Source organism: Mustela nigripes, chromosome 12 (assembly GCF_022355385.1).
Source record: "Mustela nigripes isolate SB6536 chromosome 12, MUSNIG.SB6536, whole genome shotgun sequence".
In the NCBI taxonomy this organism is placed as follows: Eukaryota; Metazoa; Chordata; class Mammalia; order Carnivora; family Mustelidae; genus Mustela; species Mustela nigripes.
The window spans coordinates 77,039,070-77,053,218 of record NC_081568.1 but is presented as its reverse complement, the minus strand read 5'-3'; the positions used below and the strand labels follow the sequence as shown (position 1 = coordinate 77,053,218).

Genomic DNA, 14,149 nt, shown 5'->3' with positions numbered 1-14,149 from the left:
AACAATTTCAATGCCCTTCAGATTGCCAGCTTAAGACTATGGGGAAAATAGCACTCAGAAAAAAATGCCCAATTACCTCATTATACAGAAATCTTTCTGGGATCAGTTAGCCATGTTTTAAGGAAGGAGCCAGCAATTTCTTTACTTCCCTCTTAAAGGGGTAAGTTTGAGTGTCACTGGCAGGCCTATGGTAAGAAAAAGAAATAAGAAGGAGAGCAAAACAAGGAAAAAGGAGAATGGGAGAAAAAAAAGCCAAACATACATGGTAGGGAGGTAGGTCAAATGCCACCAACTACCTACACTGGAAATTGCCAATCCATTCCAGTTGAATGGGTGCTTGACCCAATCCCAACATGTGTCTAATAATTCACTACCTGATGCCCATTACTGGTTGAGCTAGTCAAGGTGAATACCTAAGTCACCTGTCCCATAAGTTTGCTACTTCACAATAAGGACATCCTAAGTCCTCTGAGGATCCTTCTGTTTTAATGCAGCTTAGACTAAAACACATGTTAAGAAGAGTACTTCCATGATTCTCAAAATTCCGGAATATAAAGGTTTGGTCCTTGAACTTGGAGGCCTCTCAAATTATTAAAGTGCACCCTAAATCAAGAAAATTAAACTTTCAGCTTAATTTTTTCCTATGAAATGTTACAAAATGTTTAATAAGCAAACTGCTAATAGTCATCAAAACAAAGTATGCTTTCATGAAAATTCAAAAATCTTGCAATTCCAAAATGAGTAAAATATTTATGGTCCTTAAGAATTAACTTTATTTTATATAGAGGATCACCACCATGTTTCTACCTATCAAACAAGACAATTTTCCACAAAAGCAAAGCACATCAGGGGAAAAAAAGAAAAGAAAAGGAAAAAAAACAAATATCAAACATATGGGGACAAAATAAAAATACATGAGTAACTATGAAACTTTTTTAAGAAAAAGGTTTCTAACAAATGACCTTTGCCATACTCAGCTTTCCTAGAGACATAAATTGTCTAGACCATTCAACATCAAAACTTGGTAGTCAGTTTAGCAGCTGTAAGATGACAAATTGTTGGCTTGAACTAATCATATTGTTTACTTTCCACTTGGCTGTTTTTGCATTATGAAATTCTACCTGACATGATAATGCTAGTTTAGATGATCCTCACTTAACTCATAATAATGAAATTTGTTTGAAAAGAGCCTGTCAAGTGGCCTAGGCCTTAAATTCGGGTTTTTAGGATAAAATAACTCCCCAAATATTAAAATCAGGTTTTCTTAAAAATATGTTGCAAATTCTCTATGGTAATTAATGCAGCTGGGTGAAAAGAGTAATTTTAATAGCAGTGATTATTTTCATTTTATAGTGTACTCTATTACAAATGGTCTAAATTCAGTTAGCTTACAATTTAAAAACCCAGAAATATTATAATTTATGATTTAGAAATGGATAAATTTTAACAGAAAACACAAATAACTTGTGAATTTGCTTACATAAGCAATTCCAATAAATTCTTTCCTATTCATTCCACTCTCATGAAAAAATATCTCTCCAAATTATTAAGATACTCAAATTTAAAGATATTCAACTATAAATGTTATACTCAGAGTTATCACCAATTGTTCCAAACCTAAGTTGCTGAAGATTTCCCCCCTTTTTAAGCATCCTTTTACATAGAAAGCAGGATCTCATTCTGATATTGAAAAAACTCAGCAAAGGGAAAAAAGTCATTAGATTTGGTATCTCAGTTTTTTAAATGGGGAAAAATATTAAAAGTATGTTCACATGTAAATGAAAATGAATTGTGGAGCTATGAAAACAACTACAGCAACAATCTCAGAAATCTCCATTCTAAAATCATGTGGTAATCTGTGTGTGTGTGTAAAATATGAAAAAATGAGTGGGAATATTGAAGAAAGGAGGGCGAACCACGTGTGGGAGACAGAAGTAATAATCATGCCCATGGTGGGTTCACCACAGCTGGCATATACTCAAAATGTCATAAAAAGAAAAATATGTTTAGAAAGTTTCAGCAGTGCCAAATGCAAAATGTTAAAGCACAGCAACAATGAATGAGATAATCCCACAAACATCAAGTTCCATATGAAAACAGGAAGAAAAAAACCGACATATGCATCTTCTTTAATATACCAAATCTTAATTGACTTATAGATCATATAAAGTGCTTGGGCCATAGTTACCCACCCAGATTCTCATTATCAACAGACTTATCTCTTCCCCTCCCTTCCACCCAAATTTAGTAGTGTTCCTGCAGAAAAAGGATAGCATTCCTGTATTAATAAGAATAAGAAATGAAAACAGTGAGTACAACTGATATAGATCCATTGACTTTTATTACAAATGTACTTGATCACTTGGCTTCAAAAAGTTTAAAATCAATACCCTATTTTCTGTATGCCAGTACAAAGCAAACTGTTTTACAAATTAAATACCTAAAAATTTGACAAAAATATTAAAATTTGATGAAAAACAATTATAAAAATCCTTAATCTCTCTCTCTTCAAAAAAGGAGGCAGTCTTCCCAGTCCTATTATACAATATTAATAATATTCACCATTTTTAGAATAGGTAGCTAAATTATATTTTTCTGTTAGCATACAAAACTCTTAGACTAATAGATTTCATTTGTATATGCTCCAGTTAAGTTTGTGAATGCCATCTGATTGCAATATAATCAACTATCTTTAATTGAGTCCTAATTTACACTTATTTAATAATTTGCATAGTTTAAAAGGGATAAAGGTTATTCTACAACTAATTATCATAGGCTATTACAGTGCTATTTTTCAAGGCAATAAGTATTTGCTCCCAAATGAAATTATCTGTCTTCTTTAGGCAGGGGTTAAAATTACTAGCAGCTTTCTCCATTACCTGAAAAATCAAATTGGAATAGTTATCCATCTCTAGATATGAAGACCTAAAAAAACATATCAATATATTTTCCACTTTGAGTCAAATTTCAACCCCTGCATGGGACTAGAAAGTGAGACTTTCAAGGTTTTTATTTCCCTGTTGGTTTTGGTTTCTACTCTCCATGGCTTTTAGGAAGCTGGGAAAGTTTGTCTTTCCTGACTCACATTGTCTCTCCTTTCCATTTGGCAAATATTCATCTACCTTCAATCTGTATCTAGTAGAGGAAAAGCCGACATGGCTTTTCTTATGAACTTCCTTTGTTGTCAAAGGCATGTATAATGATTTCTACAGTTCTGGTTAGTTAACTTTAGCTCCCTCTGTGGCTGGATGACTGCTGCTTCTAACATCAGCATGATAAATAGGAGGCACAAATAAAAAATAGCTTAAAAAAAGATTTGGTGATTTAAAAGAAAAAAAAAAACAACAACACCAAACACACACACATATATGGGCATTTCAAATCTGGTGGCTGATCTCTGGATTAAATTACTTGACAGTGTCTCTCATTTTAAAGAACGTAAATATTGCAATGCATTTCAAGTTTTCTTTTATACTTAGGCAAATAATATAGTTTAACCAAGCTCTTGGACCTTAATCGTAAGACAAAGCAGATCATTAAAAATAAGGCATACTTGTCAGGAATTAAGTTCTGTTTGCTTGTTTTTGGCACATTTGATCATACTGTCTTCTGTGAATAACACATATGGTCAAATATACCATCTCCTTTTTCATTTCAGCACAAACAGGGTTTACCAACCAGTAAAATAAAAACAAGGAAAAACTCCAACATAAAACACTGAGATATAGAACCTTGGTAAAGTACCGAGCACCTGGGAGGAAGGGTGAGGAAAGGATGAAACAGTAGAGGGAAGGGAAGGTTGGACAGGTGCTTGGGGAGGTAAAGTAAGATGCAAAAAAGAGCATCTTTACAGACACTTAGTCTTTTCTAAGATCACCTCTCAAGTCTTAAAAGATTTGCATGTGGATTTTTTTTAAACCCACTGACCATAAATCAGACACTGGTTTCAAAATCTTAGTAAGATTGTGTTTAACTGTTATAGTGTAAAGACAGTTGCACAATATATGTGCTTATTGATCCGGTAGGATTCCAAGCAGAATCTGAAGTCTGTAGGTAAGAAAGGCTTCACTTTAGGTAACTCTGATCCTAAAGAAAACCTCATGAAAGAACTCGCATCTCAAAGAAAGGACACTTTGCCTAAGTTTGCTGTGTTTTTGTTGACTTGCACTACTTATTGCTGGCTACTATGAAACACTGATCTAGGAGTACTCCAACAACCTGTAGTACAAGGCTTAACTTTAAGAAGCTATAGTAAACAAGAGACAAAATCAAAGCAATTCTCTTTCCTAACTAGTAACAGCACAGAGAATGCAGTCTTTTCCATATCACAGTAAAAGTACAGTGAACAAAACAGCTCAACAAACCTTAAGACAAAAAAGTGCAGGTTATTAATGTTTACATGCAGTTGATAAGCATTCCAAATGTCACATTATGCACTGTAAAAGCTCAACTTTACTATATGGAAATAAGAAAAATGCACCTTGGGGGAAGGGGAAAAGCAATTTAATCATTTCCAGTGATTTTTGTAAGTAAAGAAATTCCTAACTATTGTACGGTCACCTCATATTTAACATTGTATGAATATTAAAAGCAAACAATTTAATGGGAAAATGCACAGTACAATGGAAATAGCTTGTTATTCAACACATACAGTAGATCTCAAAAACAAAGACAACACACTCAACCAGGAAGCTTAAAATATCAAATCAAAACCCAAAGAACCAGCAGGAAAAAAAAAAAAATCCTTCAAAAAGACCAGTTTCACCTTCCTAGGCCAATGCTTTACAATGTGAGAAGCACTGATACCTTCCAGCTCCTACAGGTGGTGTCTTCTACATACAGCAGTAAGATCTATATGGCTGGATTGCCAAGAAACAATTCCATTCCCAGAACTCTCTATGTCAGACAAGATCCTTTTTTTTTTTAAAACCAAAATACTTTCTACAGAATTCCAAACCAAAATGTACTGTTTAAGGCATCTTTTTTTTTTATAACATTTTCTCTTCACTCAAAGATGATAGTCATGCAGCAGTTTAATGATAAAAATATATTAATATTTTACTATACAGCAGCAAGAAGTTAGTTGTCAATTAAAAGCACACGAACATCTTTAAATGAAATCCTGTAAAGACTATCGTTACAAACAATTTCAGTTTGGAGGACACCAACTTGGTAAAGTGCTCTCCTAAGCTTTGCATTTTCATACCCTACACCTTGAATTATATGAGTTATAGAACATACTTTTGATAGGCTTGTACACTTGGGGAACACAAATACATTTAGCATATAATGTAGCCAGTAATAACTAGCACCACAGCTACATGGAAATCCTTTACACATACCAACTTGGCTTTCACTTTTAAAATGAAACTCAGAATCCATGGCTCAGTAGGATAACTATAATTTTGTTGCTCTGCTTTTTAACAGGTCTACATAAGTTAATAGCACTGGCAAAAATCAAAGAACAGCTTCAGACCTCTTACTAGTTTAGGAGACAGTGCTAGTGACCACAAATAGACTCGCTACCTGATGTCCAAGTACAGGTTCACTGGAAATTGCTGCACGTTAGTTTTTAAAATCTTTCTACACATAATAAAAAAAATATATTATGAACGATACATCTCATATACACAATAATGACAAAACACCTACTCAGTCAAAGCAAACAGATGCAGAAAAATATTATGGGAGATTTCCTTTATCTTTCTTTCTCTTTTTCCTTTTACTATTTGAATAACTTTGGTTCCAACCGTAAAAATCACAACTTAGCAAATTTCATTTAAATGCCTTTTTTAATAATTTCTTCATGTTCACAGAAGTTTCACTGACCATTTTTATATGTTTAAGGTCCAGATGCAATGCATATTGTATAAAAGAGAGCACTTATTGTTTACCTTGCATGAATTAAACCTACGTACCTTTAACTCTACAAACTTCTGCATAACATTTAGACAAAGCTCAGACACACAGCATGCCTAGCCCTCATATATATACACATCTCTAATCACAGGTATATAGGGTGTCAAATATACTATAATAACCTCCATGTAAGGTTTGAAATTTGGTAACAAAATGAGAAAAACTAAAAATATTATTTTACGTGTTCTAAAATATCTCTTTTTTGTGCTAAAGTCAAATGTTAGCTCAACATGAAAAGGACTTTTATATAATTCAGCAATATTATAATCTTGACCATTTTGCAAACACTTTTAATAATAATAGCTTAAACGTGTACAAAAGTTCTTGGTTAATTAGGGAAATAAACACTCAGTTCTTTATATTTTTTAATCAAGTAGGAAACACAGTTCATATAATGTTATTACTTTTTGTATTTTTTTTGTTTTTTGTTTTTAGCAGCTGCTTACTGTTTTATATGGTGGATAAAGTGGACAACATCCAGCGATGGGTGGCAAGTCAGGAAGAGAAACTGTCAGTTGGTGGAGGTTCTGTGGGTGGTGCTCCCTTGGAGTTAACAGTTATTTCTTTTTTTTTTTTTTTTTTTACTTTTTTACTTTTTATTTTCTCTCTTTCTTTACAGTATATTTTCTGTGTGTGGCTGTGTGTGTGTGTGTATGCATGTGTGTGTGGGTTTTTTTCCATTCAGTTTGATCAATCTTCTTCCCCTTCTTCCTCACCCTGCAGCAACAGGGTGGCAGCGGCAGTCTCCTCCTGCTGCTGCTGCTGCTGCTGGTGGAGCTGCTCACAGGCAGCTCGCTTCTCCCTCTGCTTCTCTTGAATCTTCTTCATCTCCTCCGAGTACTTGCAGAAGGTGTGTCCGAACTTGGCCCACACCTTGTAGGGCACGGTGATGGAGTTGCGGTAGGTGGGCTTCACCTCGCTCACTCGCATAAATACGCCGTACTTGTTGGAGCCCACATCGAAGAAGAAGCGCTTGTTGTCCACAGTCAAGGAGGTGCCCTCGGGCAGCTCGGCCGGCTCCTCCTCCACTCCGTAGTCATCGATGAGCTTGGCCAGAGCGTCGCGGAACTCGATGAGCCCCTGTGCGGGCAGCGCAATGGTCTGGCCCTGCGTGGAGCCCAGGCCGGGCCCCCGGTTGACCGTCTGGCGGATGCGCAGGAAGCGGCCGCGCTGGTTCTCCTTGAGATCCATGTAGTACTTGCGGTTCTCGCGCACCAGGAACTCGCTCTTAAGCGCCCGGCGCGGCTCGTCCTGCGCCTGGGCCAGGTCGGGCGGCTGGCTGGGGCCCAGCTGCGCGTAGTGCTCGATGAAGTCGCCCAGGTAGTCGCGGAACTCCACGGCCACTGACATGGAGAGAGTGAGGCGGCTCTTGTTGCCGCCCGCGCCCACCTCAGCGATCTTCAGGAAGCGGCCCTTGGCGTTCTGCTTCACGTCCAGGTAGAAGCGCTTGTTCTGGATGTCCACCCGCTTGGAGGCCAGCTCCTGCGTCTCGTGCTGCAGCCCCCCCGGGGCCCCGCCGCCGCCGCCGCCACTGCCGCCGCCGCCCCCGCCGCCACCACCGCCCCCGCCGGAGCCCGAGCCCGAGCCTGGGTGCCCCAGGGAGCCGCCCGAGCCTAGCGCCGCACCACCCTGCTCGCTGCCGCTGTCTCGGTCCGCCATGATGCTGCGCTCCGCCGCCGCGCCGCCGCCGCCGCCTGCCGCTCCGCCCGCCGCCTCAGTCGCCTCAGCCGCCGCTGCTTTCCCTCCCCGGCTCCGCCTGCTGCCGCCGCAACCCCCACAGCCAGTCAGCCACTCTCGCGAGATCTGCGGGAGAGACGAGACCCGGTAACAGGGCACTGACTCCCCAGTACAGTAGCAGGGCGCCCTACTGTACGCGCCCACCCGCCCGCCAGCACGTGACATGCGCCCCGTCCCTGATGCCAGCCCCCTGCCCGCCCGCCCGCCAGGCGGCGCCCACCCGCCGGCCCTCACCCCACCCCCCTGGCTGGGGGGGGGGGGGGGCCCGCGCCGCGTCGCAGCTGCTGCCGCCACCACCACTGTGGCTGTCGCTGTTGGCCAGACCCTGAGCGGCCTCGGCCCAGGGAGTTGGGGGACCAGGGGTTAGAAGGGGACTGCCATACTAAGCACAGGGATCAGGCCTGAGCTTTGCTTTCCAGTGACCCCAAAGAGAGAATGTGGGGGAAGGGCCTGTGAAAGGCAAGTGAGCCCGCAGCAGACAGGGGACACCAAGTCACGGCCACCCACCCCTGTGGGCCCCAGCCAGACCCAAACCCAAACCCAGACAGGCCCACCCACTGCCTGGTTGGGCTGTCTCCTACCGCAGAGCCCTGGCCGCAGAGGCGGGCAAGGAACAGGAGAGATGGTGCGGCGGTAACCCTTAGCTGCAGAAGGGGCTGCCTGGGATAAGGACGGGGCGCTGGCAGCAGTGGCGCGGAGCAGCAGACACCTAGCCCGTCCCTCCCCTCGCTCCCGCCGCTCCCCCTCCCCGCGCACGGCAGCGGCTCTGGCCTCAGATGATCCCGCTCCCCCCTCCCCCCAACCGCAGCCCCGCACAGGCGGGCAGGCGGGCGGGCGGGCGGCGGGCGGGCGGGCGCACTCACCGGCGGGGGGGAGCCGAGCAGAGGACGGCAGTCGCACCAGGGCCGGGGTGCCCGCAGTGCCTGTTCGCGTTGGCTCTGCCCTTCCCCCCCCTCAGCAACAATCAAAAAGAAACCCCACACTCACCCAAAAACCATCAACCAGCCCCCTTTGGGACCACAACTACCCGCCTGCCTCCCCCTCCTCCTTCCGAGATTTGGGGAAGGGGGGCACCCTGCTCAAGGCTGAGCCCAACCTGGGTTGCCGGCCAGCTCTGCGGATGAACCAGGCCCCACCGAGGCGTCAGCCCCCGACCCACTCTTGTTCCCCACTGGAAGGACCCAGAATGGAAGAGAAAACCAAGCAAGATTTAGGAAATTCACGAGCTAAAAATGTCAGGAATTTCCTGGGAAACGCAGTTCCTTACGGGTTTCATTAACGCAGGTTCGCTCGCCTGTTTTACCCCTCCTCCCAGAAACTCTTAAGTGTCAAGGAGAGCCCCCACCTCTCAAAAAGTAAAACATTAAGTGATTAATGGTTTTTAGGTGACAGCTATGTTACCAACCACGAAGTAACCAATGAATCTTTGGACAGTGACTGCTAAAGGGGGTGTCTGGTCTCGGAAAGGGGCTCGGAAATAAGTGAATTCCATCTTCCTAGATCTAAGGCATAATCTAGGGCCTGTTTCCTTTCTCCTATATATACAGCAAATGCTCATACTCCCTCCCTGCAGTCTGTAGTTCTAACAGTTGAGGGAAAGCTAAGGCCTATCTCCAGGGGAACCCCGGCAGATCCCCCTTACACTCTCCTTATCACCTTCTGCACTGGGCTCAGGGGATACAGACCTCACAGCCTTACTCCTGGCTTTCTCAAGCATGGATTGTTGCCTCCATCCTTAGAACAGTGTGTCTGTCCCATTTGTGGGCTCCATTCCCACTGAAAATCCCTCAACCCCCAAAGTAAGGAGTCTTGCCTCCCTCATTCAGCCCCAGAGACAGCTGAGTACATAGCTGCGCAAGCTTCCTGGAAAACAAAGGGGTAGATCAAGTAATGATCAAGAAACCCAGACCCTTCTAGTACATAAGCCTTGTCAATGACTGAGCCCTTAAAGCCTCCTAATATATCCTTTCATCACCTAGGCAAACCTGCCTGCGAAATATTCACAGCTTCCCTTTTCTCTTAGCAAGGGTCCCGTTCTACCCACATTAGCTCCTTTAGCTCTGGGTTGATGTTTGCTACTTCCCGCTACAGAGCAAGAAACAGGGCAAAGCACGATGGCTACCAAAGAGCAAACTGGAGTAGTCCTGTGGGAACCAGCCCCAGAACCACCCACCTGTCCAGTAGTCCCTGGAATGATTCCCTGAGGGGGAGGCCCATTCTGAGAGACAGAAATCTGGACTTTGGGCCACATAAAAAACTTCTCCTTAGTTGCAGGGGGCGGAGGGGCATCCTCCGGATTCACATTGTACCCTTTTAGTACTGATTTTTCTGAACTCCCTCCCTTGTCCCCAAGTCTGCAGGGAAGGGGAGAGAAGAACTGTTGGCGAACTTCCGACTGCGCAAAATTTCAAGTGAGAAAGAGCAGTGGATCCTCCAGGCTCACACAGTAGCGATCAGGACCCTGGATAGACCCTGGCCCCAAACTGGGACAGAAACGCTTAGTGGCAGGGTCTCCACACAGAGCAGGGCGGGGTATTACGTTTCCAGCTGTAAAATGAGGCTAAGATTTGTATAAGTCTGATCTAGAAGAGCTCCTGCTCTTCTGGGGTTTACCTTGCGCAGAACCAAGCCCTTGCCCCTTCAAGAGAGTTCACAGCAGCAAGAAGCCCAATGGGACTGCGAAGAAGGGACACGTGCCTCCCATCCTTCCATACTAATGACTGCTTCCTCCAGGACAGAAAACTACGGTTTAAAACTGCTCGTCTTCTTGGACCAACTTTAGAGTCTAAATTTCTTGCTCTCTGTCCCAAATATTTACATCCAGGGGTTCTGAAACGGTTTGAGTTTAGGAACACCCTGATTTTCTTAAAAGGTGTCTGTCACCAGAAACTGAATTCTTAGTTCCCCAGCGCAGAGGCAACTGATGAAGTTTCTAGACAAAGCACAAGTTAAATATCATTTGCATGCTCACACTGGGAATTTTAAGCCCAAATCAGCAAACGACTGAGACCTGGACCTCTCCACATAATTTGCACTTACTTATGTTACACTATTTGTTATATATGTATAAAATTTTTGTCATTATATACTACCAGTTTCTCTCCTATTTTACAAATGTATCTAAAAGATTAAAAAAGTTAACAATGGCTTTTCCAAAATAATTCAATGGTAAATTGGATATTTAGTACATTTTCACTACTCAAAAAGTTAATTTCAGGATAAGCCTGTAACTGTGGGGCTTTGGTCAGACTGGGGAGGGCATGGTGGTGAAAGGCGGCTTTCCTTAGGCTACAGAATACAGTAGTCTTAACAGTCTGGGAGGAATGAATATTGACTCAGAGTAAAGCCTTAAAAAGTTTAGAACCTTAAAAAGAATTTCAAAGTTAGATTTGCATCCTAACATTGAAACTCCATGAGAAAATCTATAGATTTGAAAAGACTTCTAGCCATTTGCTAATTACTTAAATAGTATACTTGGAAAATGAAAAGTCAGTTCTAGTTTCTAGCTTTTTGAATTTGTTATTTTGAAACAAACGGTTGTAAAATTAAACTGATGATTTCAATACAATGTAGAAAAAGGCAAAGGGTAAACGAAATATATTAATATGCAGCAAAATATAGGTATTAATTAAAAATCATCAAATAATATTCTATTTCTACTCCAAGTTTGCTTACTTTAAAAACCCTGATAAATATCTTTAGATTTCTTGTGCTCTTTTATTAATACTACACACATTTTGAAGAGAACAGAGATTGCTTTATTTTTAATCCCACTATCTCTATGTCGTTAACAAACTCTTACCAACAAAAAATTGTTCATAAGTGAAACAAACATTAGGCAGAACAAGAAGGAAAAAAGTCTCAGTCTTCCTCAGCCTTAACTATGGGTGATTCTGGAGATTCTAAAATAACCTAATTCAGCTTTAGTCTTTAAAAGTAAAAATTAACACATACGTATAAAATAAAATTGGAGGGAGGGAATCTACCTCTGGGTAATAAACCCTTTCGATTATGGAGTTCCCAACAGAAACAATATGCTGATTAATACCACAGATTTCCAAAATAAAAGAGAAGCAAGAATATTAGAAATTGTGTTGTCAAGTACTACTTAGGTTAAATACCTGTCTTAAACTAGACAATTATCTTCAATACTCAAATCATTAAAACTAACTGGAATGTTGTACTGCAAGGGTTTAAAGTGGAGGAATTACCCATTTCTTCTCAGGGCTATCAGAAAAATGAAGGGTAAAGTAAATGTTAACGTTTAACAACAACAAAGACAAATAGTAATAGTAGTTCATCAATCAATTTTTTTAAAAAGCATTATCGTCCTCCTATAGCTCACCTAATCTTTGAAATTATGCCTCTCCAATGCTATTTTAATGTTTAAAGATATGAATTAAACATTCAAAATCTGAAGAGAATCCTCGCACTTCACAAAATGTTTTCATTTTAAGCATTTGCAAAAGAGTTAAATAAACGTAGCACACATTCTAAATTCGATCAAAGATTCTGAGAACCCGACATTTTATGTACCCAAAAGGCCCAAATAGAACCGATGCAAATGTCAATACCTCACTCTCTTCCGGCTGATACTTAAAAGGTTTTACTAGTACCCAAAGGAATGAAATCAGCAACTCTCCACACTTTATAGTCAACACTCCAATTTTCAAAGCCGCAATTCGCAAACGTCAGTTTGGGTTGGAAGCAGTAGGGGTCTTGAAGTAATAAAAAAAAATTCCTTTTCACCTCTGACAGTCTACCAAAAGATGTCAAACCAAATTCCGTCTATTGTAAAGCACTGGGACCTCCCTTCCAAGGACACGGGACACATGCATAGACACCAATGCCAAAAAGCTCTCCAAAAGCACCTGGCCCGACAGAACGAATTAGAACCCTTAAGAGGGTCCCTCACAGACAGCGGAAATGCAGGTGGCATTAATTCGGGGGTAGACAGCAAGGAGCCAAAGAAAGTTGCCCTAGCCGGACTTGGGCCTTTCTCTACCCAAGTTCGGAAACAAGGCAGATGTATTTGTGGGGGTCCCTTCTACAGACATTTCAAACCGCTTCCGGAGCCCACTGTCACTCAAAGGGAAGACCCTCCAGATTCGCATCCGTTCCTTCTGCCCCCAAACAAAAGCAGAGGAGACTGATGAGCTGACCTAGCTCCGAAAATTCCTTGTTCGGACCACCCATCCTTGGGCCTGCCTTCATCTGCGATGTCAGCACCAATGTATTATTTTTTATTTTTACAACGCATCCTGGGCGGGTGTATGCATTGCGGGGGTGGGGGTTGAACAGAGAAGAGGAGGGGTTGGTAGTGAAGCCTAGAACCCTCCTTCCTCTCCCCTCCTGCCAGGGTTGCTGTGCAGGGAGTGTCGGCCACATTTGGCGCACTGTCCCAGGCCCGGGGCGAAGGTGGCCAGGGGAAATGGGGCTTAGGGATTGCTAAGCAAACGTCACCATTGGTGGTCTACAAGCGTCTGCGGAGGTAGGATTGTCTTTTTTTTTTTTTTTTTAAGGGGCGTGTGATTTTGTTCTTTTTTGGAGGTGGGAGTTCGTTCGTTCGTTCGTGCGCTACGGGGGTGGGGGGGATGTTGCTGCACTGCCAGAGTCCCCGGAGGGAGGGTGCGAGGATGTCTACGATGGTACAGTAATTATTCCTGGGGCATACGAGCGCAATTAAAGGGGACGGGGTGGGCGGCACCTCGAGTTGTGGCAGTGCCAGCAGGGAAGGTCGCGAGGGGCTTACCCGGGCGGGCGGGCGCTGTCCTGCCGCAGGTGAGGGAGGGCGCGGGCTGGAGGGAGGGAAGGCGCGCGCTAGGCAGGCGCTAGGCTGGCGCGAGGAAAGGGGGAGGGGGGAGGAGGGCGCGCGCGCGCACACCTGTCCTGGACAGCGGCGCGAGCCGAGCGGCGCCTCAGTCGGGCTCTGCCGGCTGAGGAGGAAGGAGGGCGGGCTGGCAGGCGGGGGCGGGACGCCGAGGGGAGGAGGAGGAGGCGGCTCGGATGGCTGGCTCGGCTCTCGCTCGTTCTCCCTCCCGCGGGCAAGTCCGGCTCACACCCTGCTTCTCCCGCTCACTCACAGCCCCCTTGGCTCTCCCTCCTCCTCCTCCTTCCCCTGCGGGATCGCTCGCCGCCGCCGCAGACGGCAAGTCGTGGCAGCCAGACGTCGGCGCGTAACCCGGCGCTCCGTGCGTGACTCCGAGCGACGTCAGCGCGCGCTCCGCGTTACCCACCATCTCTCCCCCATCCTCCCCCCGTGGCTCGCGCCCTCCGCCCTCGCGTCCCTCCGTTTCAGTTGCCGCGGCGGCGGGCGCGGAGCGCGCTCCCTCCGCCCCCCTCTTGCGCGTGCGCGCGCCTTCTCCGCCGTTGGCGCGTCAACAGCCCACGGCCCAGGCCTTGAGGCGCGTCTGAGGAGGGGGCTGCCTGTGGCCTCTTTGGCCGCACTTCCTCCACTCACCGCCCGTGGCGCCCCTAGGAGGACTTACTCTCG

The 14,149-nt window shown here is 44.2% G+C and overlaps 1 protein-coding gene across 2 annotated transcripts; it reads right to left on the bottom strand.

Moving 5' to 3' along the window:
* Window positions 1-2,322: 2,322 nt before the first annotated feature.
* On the bottom strand, window positions 2,323-13,805 carry PURA (purine rich element binding protein A). Of its 2 annotated transcripts, none has more exons than XM_059417722.1 (2): window positions 13,409-13,805; window positions 2,323-7,722 (listed from the first exon to the last, which is right to left on the bottom strand). In XM_059417722.1, the coding sequence occupies exon 2, from the start codon at window positions 7,576-7,578 to the stop codon at window positions 6,610-6,612; it is 969 nt and encodes a 322-aa protein (XP_059273705.1). In that variant the 5' UTR covers window positions 7,579-7,722; window positions 13,409-13,805; the 3' UTR covers window positions 2,323-6,609. The 2 variants fall into 2 exon arrangements, with proteins under 2 accessions (XP_059273705.1, XP_059273706.1); XM_059417723.1 differs by lacking the exon at window positions 13,409-13,805 and adding an exon at window positions 8,238-8,399.
* Window positions 13,806-14,149: the final 344 nt, after the last annotated feature.